The sequence below is a fragment of the Volvox carteri genome (genome assembly GCF_000143455.1).
Source record: "Volvox carteri f. nagariensis unplaced genomic scaffold VOLCAscaffold_61, whole genome shotgun sequence".
Classification (NCBI taxonomy): Eukaryota; Viridiplantae; Chlorophyta; class Chlorophyceae; order Chlamydomonadales; family Volvocaceae; genus Volvox; species Volvox carteri.
The window spans coordinates 479,041-489,884 of NW_003307604.1; the positions used below are offsets into that span (position 1 = coordinate 479,041).

Below are 10,844 nucleotides of genomic sequence, written 5' to 3' on the forward strand. Positions count from 1 at the left end.
GTCTTTAGCCTCACGACTCATAGCACTCTAGGTGGCGCTCCCCTCGCCAGCACCCTCTGTGGTCACGCGTCCATCGCTTGTGCCCGCCGCAGCCCCGTTCCCGGCCGGGGGCTGGGGCGGGGGGGGCGGAACGTCGGACACGTCGTACTTGGAGACCATGTAGTACATGCCGTCGGTGCGCTGGTACTCGATGTACGGGCCCAGCCACTTGGGTTTGCGGCCCTCGTCACGCAGCCGCAGGAACTGCGCGTTCCGAGCCTGCTTGAGCTGACGACCTGCCGGGGTGAGGTCATCCCGGAAGGTGATGCCGATGGCCTTAAGGGCCTGGCTGTGTCGGAAAAGCATACCACGGACACGGGGGGTGACGCCGATGGTGATGTTGTATGTTGGGGCCGCCTGGTTGGGTCGTGGCTTCTCAGTGCGTACTTCGACGCTGAGGAAGGAGGCCTGGAGGCTTCCTCCACTGGCATCGGAGACGACTTGGGTGATGGCTTCCGCTGCTTGCTTAGCGGTCGCGAGAGCCAGGACGCCAAACGCGATCAGGGAGCCGGAATCGTAGTAGGCAGATTTGCCGGTCAAGTTCCTACGCTGTTTAGACCCGGTGCAGTCGGTCGCAAACGTAGGGGCCCCCGCGAGCTGAGACTGCACAGTTTCGATGATGAACTGCGCGGCCCGAACTTCGAACTGCTTCATTTCGGTCTCCACCTTTTTGGTAATTATTTCCGGAATATTCTTTTCCAGCGAGTCAACACAAGCAGCCAGCGCATCTGTCTTGCTATGCAAGGAGTCGAAGGACGCCTTGGTCTGTGTAGCATGGGTCTGAAGCAGCTTGTAAATCTCATCTAAAGATGGTTCTTTCTGAGTGGATCGCGTCATGGAGTCGCCTGCTGCCGCCTCCTCAAGGGCAGCGGCCGAAGGCGTAGGGTACTCCTTGCCGGACCTCAGAACCCGCTTAGACGGGCTTTGTGGGCTAATGCCAGCTGTTCTACAGATTCTGGATCGCTGGCAAAGCCAATGCGAGGGGCTTAGCTGTGATGTTGCCAGGGTGGTGTGGTAGGCGTGAACTATTGTAAACTATTGTAAACTATTGTAAACCATTGTAACAATTTATGAGCACCTTCCCAGTTGCTTAGCTCTCTTCCCAGTTTCAAGTGTGCTGCCAGTCCACATGAACTTTCGACACCCTACAGTACAGTAGGTGCCGTGACATCACAGTACTTCCCGCTCGCTCCAGCAGTCCTGTTCAAAACCCATATCAGCATGTGTCCTAGGTTCCCTCAATACGCCTAATAGCAAAACGGTCATCAGGGCTGAGCCGCCAGGTCACAACCCGCCATGCAGCACAACCCCGTCCCTATCTACTCTTCCCACAATGCGTACCCAGAATGCGCATTCCGTGGCAGTTAAGGCTTCACTACCGCCCCACGCTACTGCCCTCAGGCCCACCACCCAGCACCTGGCTATCACAAGCCGCTGCCGCAGGTATTGTTCAGCTACAGCTCTACACCCTGCACTGGCCGCTGCCGCACCCCTCTACATACACACTGTGCACATTGCAACACCTGCACACGCAAGGCTTGTATCGCTCGCAAGGTAACACCTAGAGCCGCTGCCTTTGCTGTTGCACCGCAATTGCACACATTCCGTGTTCTGCTTTTCCTTTTTTGTAGTTTACACACACACACACACAGTCAGTATGCACAGCAATGCATACACGTCTTTAGCTAAAGTCTTCTGTTCTCAAACACACACAGTCACACACACACACGCAATCCACCGAGCAATCTGCTGAATTATATTCTGCAACACGCATTCCATCCCTGATGTCTCTTGGTCTCATACAAGCACGCCCCATGTACACACCCACACCCACACCGCCAGAGTCCGGCCACACCAGCGCCACACCCAGTGGCCCAGCTCGATGGTACCAAGCCCCTGCTGTTCATGCCCACCCCAGCGGTGGTGGAAGGATGCGACGGCAGGACAGCACGGCTTAGTGATGCCCCGTGCTGCCGGGGAGCACCTTGTCACCACCAGCAGTGCATGCGGCAGAGGCTGCGGTAGTGCTGTGGTATGGATGACTGAATGCGCAGTGCACACGGTCAAGGAGCACCAGGTGTGTGCGCCGGTTGCCTCACTCCCTAACCCTCAAAAGGCCGGAACCTGGCCAGCAACTCCTCCTTCGTCGGGGGTCGGAAGGACTTGGGCGGCTCCTTGAACCCCAGTGGCTCGTACACCTCGGGCAGCTGCAGGAGCGACATGAAGGCCTGCACGCTCGTGTTGTCCCGCGCCGCCTCCAGAATCCCCTCATCCCCGTCAAAGCTCTCTCCGCCAACCGAGCCGCCTGAGCTGTCAGCACCGCTGCTGCCAGACCTTCCGTGCCTCCTGCCGCTGCCAGCCCCCCCCCAGTTGTCGGCGGCATCACTATGGCCGCTGTCACTGCCAGCCCCCCTGCCTCCACTGCCGCTGGCGCCTCCCCCGCTACCGTGGGCCCCTTCCCTGCGGCTGTTGGTGGCGCCTTGCCTGCCGCTGCCAGAACCTCCCTCATCGTTCCCGGTGGCCCCTCGCCCCAAACCTCCACCGGTACTGCTGGCCTCTTCAGTCCGGCTTGTCTCCAGCAGAGCCTGTATGAACCCAAACATCATGCTCAGAGGGCTCCTGTCCGCCGCTGTAGAGGGGGACTCCTCCAGCACAGCGGGAAGTGGGGCCGGCCCCACCACATGAATGGATCTCTTTGGTGTGTCTGCATCCTTGCGGCCGGCGTGCACCACAAAGTGTCGGTTGAGGTCACCGAACAGCGCGATCATGTCGTCTGCATTGGGCAAGGTATGGGAGCAGCCAGCTCAGTGGGAAGCAAGTATGGCATTGTGTGGGATGGTGTAGCGCTGAAACCTGTATCGATTCCTGCACAGGCCTGTGTCAATCCAGCGCTGGTGGCAGAGCATGCCAATCGGCACTCACCAGTCGGCCAGTCCTTCATCTGGTTGATCGCCAAATACTCGAGCAGCGCCTGGGCACGCACACTCGGCAGGCCGTCCTTCAGGGCCTTCTCGGTCTTGGCCTCGTACAGTGCAATGACTGAGTCAATCATGGACAGCAGTGCACCAGTCGTCGTGCCCGACGTGATGCGCAGCTTACACCCTTCAAACAGCTCCGTGCCTGACGTGACGTGCAGCTTACACCCTTCAAACAGCTCTGCACCGAACTGCTCCTGGCAATCCTTCCAGGCTGCCTCAGGGATGAAGATGTAGTCCGTCTTGGATGTCTTGATTACGATGTTGATGTCGCCGCAGAGGACCCCACCCGCCAGCCACTCGATGGCCTGCACGGGGAGGACCACCACGCCTGCAGGGCAACAACGACATGGGATTGGGCACAGCTTTAGGAAGGTCATTAAGTGACGGGCACAGATCCCGAAGGCCACAAACTGACGGGCAGAGGTTGACACAATGACAGGTGCATGAGTCCCATGCAACCCCATATATGTGAACAAGATGTCCCACTACCACTCCTCCGGCATGCACCTGAGCGCCCTGCATATGCATACTCATACCTGCTGGGGTGATCTGCTGTAGATGTTGCACCGTGCTCGTGATGGTTTTAGGCTCATCCTCACCGGCCCTTCCCCAGCTGAACCTGGACAGCTTCACGGGAGACCAGGGCTTCGCAAATGGACAGCAGCACAGTGCCTGAGCAGCTGTGACGTAGTTGAACCGCACGCCCACCGCCTCCTCTATCTGCTTGTGTTGTGTCGATGAGCAGGATGACGGAGTGACCGTGACTATGGGGACAGATAGCTGGAGGTTCTGTGCAGCCGACAGGCAGGGCATGCTTGGACGGAGTGGTTAGGGTGTGTTGTACGGAAAGGAGCAGTGCTCGCAGGCAAATGAGTGCACCAAAGGTGATAGCATACCCCTTCAATTGCGACCCTGCACAACAAGGGCCAACCCTCACCGTCAGAGTCGCTTGAATCTTGTTAAGAGAGGACATCGCAAGCTTCTCGAATTCCAGCCGCATCCATGTGCCTCCTGCACAGCGGTGCGCAAGGATGTAGATAGCCATCAAAACTGAGCAGCACAACATGCAGCACCATGCTGTTTATATATGTTAGACCTTGTTTGACATCACAGCCACCCCAGGCGCCTCCTTCCACATGTGAGCACGGAATGGCATTGCCTGTTGTAGGAGGATACGATGTGGTATAACGCACGCAGCATATGGTCCTGCAAGGGGCCCCATCCTGCACCGCAGCCCCTTGCCACACTCGTGTCGCATGCATACCCTTGGTGCATACCATGTCCCAGCACCCCGCCCACCACCTGCTGGTGCTGGTGAACAACTGACGCACCCTGCACTGCCCAATCGCCCCTCTATGTTCCTCACCGGCAGCATGCCCCCCGCAGATGCAGGGGCCAGATCAAGTTGCTGCTTGGGGCACTTCAGCCGCGACACGTGGGGCCAGCCAGGCTGCACCTTCAGGCGCTTAACGCAAGAGTGAACCACTGCAACCACGCCCAGGCCAACACTGGCCACAAGCCCGACACCACGCACACCGTGGTACACTGTCGCCAGGGCGACATCGTTGCGTTCAAGAAATGTCTTTGTGCATTGCTTTATTTCATCCACGATGCTGACGCCATGATCGACCACCAGCGCCAGCACCATGAGCGGAATGCCAACCCAGGCCAGGTGCAGCCCGCCTGTTGAACATGCATAACAGGGAAAACAAAGAAAGCACACATGATGCAACAGGCATAACACCAAGCTATAGGTGACAGGCGCAGAGGGGCGGGCGACGAACACGCTGCCGCTGCGGAGGCAGAGGAGTGGCAGGGAGGGTTAGCGTGCCACAATCCACAATGCACTACACCATAAACTACGCTTCGTCCTGGCCTGATATGAGTTGGCACTGAACACCGCATTTTCCCAACCCAGCATGCACGCTTGGACCCATCTACTAGTCCAGTCCTGTTTCCCAACACCCCACCATCAAAGCCCACGCAAGCTCACCCTGCTGGTCACACGGGTGGTCTGCGTCTGGCACCACGACGGTGCTCACACCTGCGGAGTCGCATGCAAGGTGTGTGTGAGTATGTATGCAATGAAATCCAGGAAAGCAAGGCTACACGTTGTTTTGAGAAAGGTTTCGCAGGATGGACCTCGTTTAGCCTGGACGGTTGTAGCAGCTGACCGCTGAAAAGGTCTCTCGAGTTGCTGGTGGTCGCGCTCTGCGCGTATTTATAGCACCGTACTGTGTACCGGTTGCTATATTCCCCCCCCTTTGAAGGGAACCGTCCCGGGCCCTTAGAGCCTCGTATACCGCCAGCCTGTGCCTACCTTCGCCTACCCTCGGGCAGTGGGTAATTACTCCACATCACGTCATGTGCCGGCTCACATGCGCCTAGCCGTCTTCAGATTTTTCAGGCACAGAGACAGTCCAGTCGGTTCAGCTACTTTAAAGTTTGTGCGATATTCGCTCTCTGAGTCGCCAAACCCGATTTCCACTCAAGTGTGATTGGTGGGAGTTGAACCGACGACTTCAGGATCGTGAATTTTCACGAGGTCTCGATACCAAATGTGGCAGCCGACCGCTGAAAAGGTCTCTCGAGTTGCTGGCGATCGCGCTCTGCGCGTATTTATAGCACCGTACTGTGTACCGGTTGCTACAACGGTGGCCCCGCGCCCCACTGTAGTGGCACAGGTCTGACACCCCACACGCACCCCGCAGTCCCCACCAACAGCCCACCCGCCCAAATACGTGATGGCCCCACTGTGCTGCCAGTTACCAACAAACCGCGTGCCGATTTCCACCCTACAGCCTCGTGGAAATGCTCACCAGCAGCAGCCGGCAGCGAGCCTGCAGGGGGAGGGTAGCACAACGGATTCCTGCTTCAAGGTCGCGAGCAAAGAACCCCAACACGCTTTGAGGATATTCATCGGTCAGACAGGCAACCGGTCGCCATTGGGACCCGCGCAGCTGTGCCCACAGCGGCAGAGGTAAATCCGCGAGATCGCCAGCCCACTTCACCGCGCTCTTCGCAGTAGCTCAATCGCGTACGTACTGATCCGCCGCGGGATGTTAGAGCTGCTGCTTTTGCTCAGGCCAAGCCGCCGATGAGAAATCCCTCACCTCGGGCCTCCGCACGGACGAATCCATAGATGGTCTCATTGTCTTGGCCCTCGATAGGCCACGTAGCGAGCTCCTCATTTGGCACCTTGCGCAGAAAAGACAGCAGCTCGCCTTTGTCAACGCCACGCGCAACTGCATTCACGGCCTCGAAGGCTCGTTTTCTACAGTCCATGACAATGAGTTGTTTGGATGAGGCTCCCTGGAAGGGTAGGAACCTAGTAGGGGAGGCCCACTCAAGTGCACTAGGAGAAACTGAAGGGAAATGTTGCTTTTCCTTGATGGATTTTTTATTCTGGAGTGGAAACTGCAGGAAGTTATGGAGTCGTTTGGGACGTGCTCGCGACTCGGCAACACTGAATTAGATTGTACGGCGTGACGAGCAACTTCGCGAAAACACAGAGAAGCGCCCGCAAAGTACTACCTGGCCATCGGTTAACATCTCGGTAGCCGTGGGAAGTGAGCTGCACTGCACTCGCATGTCGCGAGCTTGGAGCTCGCTTGCGCGTCGCGCGCAGAGCCGCCCCTCATGTCTGGACAGCACCTCATGGAATCTGTTAATAGATTACTGCTTTTACGCAAACCGCGCGTCTGGCGAGGTTCGCAGGCCGAACGCAAGCGAACCACGGGCCTCGCTCGGCCCCGCAGCGTCGGAACGCCTGTGCAAGGCGACCGGATGTACACAGTGCGCTGACCCGATGCCTGCACGTGGAGCTTATCCTGCCGTATTTGGAAGAGGGAGGACTGGCACTCAGGCACGGCGTGTGCACAGCACCACCTCCTCACCTGCACCTCCTCGCTCCTCGCCTTTAAGTGCTCTGATAACTTTGGCCTGCGTAAAGGCCTGCAAAGCTTTGCTTGTCTCTGTATCCCCGGATGCTCGCTTTGCCTTCAGGCGCCGTAGCTGTCCCGTCTGAGGGAGGCGCGGTCACCACAGCAGGTTAGTGTGCCCCCGCAGGACCATGTGAACAAGGACAGGGACAAGCGTGCGATGAGTGTCTTCATCCGGGTGCAGAGCAGAAATACCTTGACTAAGGTGTGCCGGGGGAACAGAGAACACCAGAGGCTTGCCGGGCACTGGGCTCTATTGAGGGTTATCCAAGTCGACTACTTGACATATACGTAATTGCTCTCCTTTCTTCGCCGGCAACCACATACATTTCGCAAAAGAACTAGGATGAGGGCCAGGACCAAGGAGCTGCATGTAACACGCTGGCTTGCTTCTGGTGGCTTCAGCCTGGGGCACCGCTTGTGACAGTTTCTCATGTGCGGCAGGAATGCTCGGCTGTGTTTTGGCGCCAGGAGCAGCAGCAGCAGTGCAGGCGCCCATGCATGTTCCAGGAGGAGGACGTGCAGGGTGGTAAGTGCAGAGCCAAGGCCTAGCCTAGGAGTGCCTGAGGCGCTGTCAACCCAAACTGACACTTCAGAATCCTGGCCCCAAGCGGGCCTGTGCACAGTTCCTGACAGGGCTTCTTAGGTCTGCCTTCGGTTTATAGGGCTTTGCGCTAAGTTTTCAGGGCTATTCCGCCCACACCGCGCCTGATCCCGGTCATGGGTCGGGGTTGCCCAGGGGCTGCCAGTAGCCGGGCAAATTATGACCAAGGACGCAAGGAGCCCACGAAGGAGAGTAATGAAGGTGAGGAGCATGTGGAGGTTAGTCGATTAGAGAAGAGTAGGTTCAAGGACGGTGCACTGGAGTACCAAGTAAGGTTTGATTGTATTGTAGCAGATGCAAGGTATGGTAGGTGAGTCCTGATGCCTTCAGAGCCAACAAGGCCAGTGGAAGATGCAGAAGTCTGCCTGAAGCTTGCTATACTGTTTGTATGAATTATTAGTTCTTCTGAGAAAACTCAGCCTAACTGAATGGAACTGAGCGGTACTGAGAGGAACTGAGGGGAACTGAGTGGGACTGAGCCCAACTGAGCGGAACTGACAGTTACTGAGGGTTTCTGAGGGTTACGCGCGCCCAGTGAGTTGCCAACCCATAGAAAAAGAGGTGTGCGTAACTGGTTGCTGCGGCAAATCGGCGCACACGTGCGAAGGTTCCTAAGTTAGCTGCTGTGAAACATCTCGCGACTCCTCGCTAACCAAAGTTCTGCGTTTATGGACTTTGATAGTATTTGATATCGACCGAAGCGAAGAAAAGCTGCAGTCGGCGGGAAGTCGCAGGGTCGCTGTCCGGCCAAAGTCGCGCGGATTCCCAATGCAGCTGTTTCTGGTCGCGTCGATTCACTGATCGGGCTTAAGCGATTGTGAGCGATGCGATACGAGTTACACGGTTAGTTTTATCGAGATTATCGAGTGCGCTGGTGTGCTGATGGCCCCTCCAGGCGGGTTACAGGTGGCACGCATACACGCGTCCCCACCAAATCTGGGCGATTCTGGTTCCAAACCAATCGGAGAAATAACTAATCGGCGATTGTGGATCGAGACCATTGGGCTGAACGGGAGGTAGGCGTGACTACCCTGCCGGGGGGTCCCCTGGTCCCACACCAACTCCACACGCTTCCGGTTCCATCACGTGCTAACCACCATATCCCATCGATTCAAGTTCGGATTCTTATCGGGGATTCAGTTTATCGGTGGTTGTGCGATTGTGGATCGAGACCGTGGGGCCGAACGGGAGGTAAGCATGATTACCCTGCTGGGGGGTCCGGGTCCCACACCAACTCCACACGCTTCCGGTTCCATCACCTGCTAACCACCATATCCCATCGATTCTGGTTCGGATTCTTATCGGGGATTCAGTTTATCGGTGGTTGTGCGATTGTGGATCGAGACCGTGGGGCCGAACGGGAGGTAGGCGTGACTACCCTGCTGCTGATGTCGTCGAGGAGTGACCTACCAACGTGTTTTGCTGAAGTTTAACTCTTGCACCGTACGACAACCGAGGCCATCAACCCACGATGAAGCGCCTGAGCTCACTTCGCTAACACAGGAAAGCCACGATAACCCTTGGCTTTTTATGCATGACAGAGCGTGGTCATATGCACCTCGAATCATCCCTCTGAATGATGACATGTTCCTTTAGCTCATGTCTCGCACGTGTTCCCCATGTGTGCCTGTTGCGTGGCCGCCTTTTCCTGGTTGCACGAAGAAGCCGAACATGGAGAACATGGCCAGGCGGCCGTTCTTGATCTCCTTGACCTTGAGCTCGGCGAAGGTGTCCGGGTCGTCAGCCAGGCCCAGGGGGTCGAACGACTTGCCGGGGTACAGCGGGTCCAGGCCCTCGCCGGCCGGGCCGCCGTTCACACGGTAGCCCTCCACCAGGCCCATCAGGATCACCTGCACGGCACGTGAGCAGCGAGAGCGGGGGAGAAGACAGCAGTCAAAACGGATAAACAAGACACCACCTAACACGTCGTCTGCTCGCTTGGGGCTACGTTGCAATAAAACCAAGCTGGATAGGAAACGAGACACCCAGATTCCTGGATGTGCGATATCACACAATGCTCACATGCCACAAGGCTCAAACTAGGCATCCAAAGCCAAGCTGAATGTAAGAGTGCGCAAAAGGCAGGGGAGCTTACCACAGTCAAGCGCTGGCAGAGAACAGCTGCCGCGCCTCACCTTGTTTCACCTAGCCAGCTAACAAGTAAGGCGACCGGACACATTCCTAAGCATGCAGCCACGTCCCTCCCGCCCACCTGGCACGCCAGCGTCGCGACAATGTTCTGAGCGTGCACCAGCGACAGGTTGCCCAGGTAGTCCAGGCCGCCCTCCTGGAAGATCTGAGCGCCGGCCTTGAACCACAAAGCCTCACTGAACTGCACGCCGTTCTTGGACAGCAGCTTGGGGGTCACGCAGCCCAGAGCGCCAAGCATGGCCCAGCGCGCATGGATCAGCTCCAGCTCGCGGTAGCGCTTGAACGTCTCAGGGTCAGCAGACAGGCCGGCAGTGTCCCAGCCGTAGTCACCGGGGAACTCGCCAGTCAGGTAGGCAGGGGTGGCATTCTCGCTGTAGGGGCCTGTCCGATGTGGGCACAGAAGGGGAAAGCGAGCATACGGCGGCAGCGGGCTACTGAACGGCAGGTCACGAAAGGAGGAAAGGCACAACCTGTGCCCTTCATCGCAGCATGCATCACGCGATGTAAGCAAAGGACCGAAAGAGCAGCCTGAGCATAGAAACCTGACGCTGCGGCATGTTGCACCGAAAGGAGGAGCATGCAGGAGACCGACTGATTACTCCGGCCCTCTGATACACGCTACACCCGCTGTGTATCGGATCTTCTTCACAGGATAACCTACCGAGCCACTTAGCGCGGTTCGGGCCATACCACTCGATGCCAGAGCTCTTGGGGGCAGCCGGCTGTAAAGATGGCACGCTGATAAAATAAATGGTGTCGAATTAAAACGGACCTTAGCAGCGGCCTTCTTGCCGGTCGCCTTGCATGCGACCTGCAGAGCCTTGCGAGAGGTGGTGAGAGCGAAAGCCATTTGAGATGTTCGTAAGGTGATCAGACTCTGCTGCACAAAGGAGAGAACTGATACTGGAAACACAGGCAACCAGCGCTTTTGTTTTGCAAGCAAATCTTGATGCCGTACGCATGCCGTATCCCTGGCCTGGCCGTGGGACAGGGTGTTTACCTAACAGAGATCGCAGGATACAGACATGGCACACCTGCAACACATGCGCTTAGCAGCTATCTGCACCTGCACAGCTATCTGCACCTGGCATGAACGATTTGCTACACCTGTTTGCAAGTTTCATACAAGTT

General features: G+C 57.2%; 2 protein-coding genes across 2 annotated transcripts in view; both read right to left on the reverse strand.

Annotated features, from left to right (window-relative positions):
- The window catches only part of VOLCADRAFT_97506 (uncharacterized protein), a gene marked incomplete at both ends in the record, with an annotated part of 7,365 nt that extends 1,063 nt beyond the window's left edge, over positions 1–6,302 (reverse strand). Inside the window, 10 exons of the mRNA XM_002956480.1 lie at positions 149–1,029; positions 1,864–2,081; positions 2,147–2,812; positions 2,962–3,345; positions 3,617–3,806; positions 3,955–4,028; positions 4,317–4,700; positions 5,011–5,061; positions 5,837–5,857; positions 6,131–6,302. Of these exons, the coding sequence (XP_002956526.1) occupies positions 149–1,029; positions 1,864–2,081; positions 2,147–2,812; positions 2,962–3,345; positions 3,617–3,806; positions 3,955–4,028; positions 4,317–4,700; positions 5,011–5,061; positions 5,837–5,857; positions 6,131–6,302 (3,041 nt within the window). The remainder of the gene's footprint in view (positions 1–148; positions 1,030–1,863; positions 2,082–2,146; positions 2,813–2,961; positions 3,346–3,616; positions 3,807–3,954; positions 4,029–4,316; positions 4,701–5,010; positions 5,062–5,836; positions 5,858–6,130) is intronic.
- A 2,852-nt stretch (positions 6,303–9,154) lies between these two features.
- Positions 9,155–10,613, reverse strand: VOLCADRAFT_107271 (uncharacterized protein; the record flags this gene model as incomplete). Its single annotated transcript, XM_002956481.1, has 4 exons — positions 10,486–10,613; positions 10,375–10,435; positions 9,775–10,094; positions 9,155–9,412 (listed from the first exon to the last, which is right to left on the reverse strand). The coding sequence occupies exons 1-4, from the start codon at positions 10,561–10,563 to the stop codon at positions 9,155–9,157; spliced, it is 717 nt and encodes a 238-aa protein (XP_002956527.1). The 5' UTR covers positions 10,564–10,613.
- Positions 10,614–10,844: the final 231 nt, after the last annotated feature.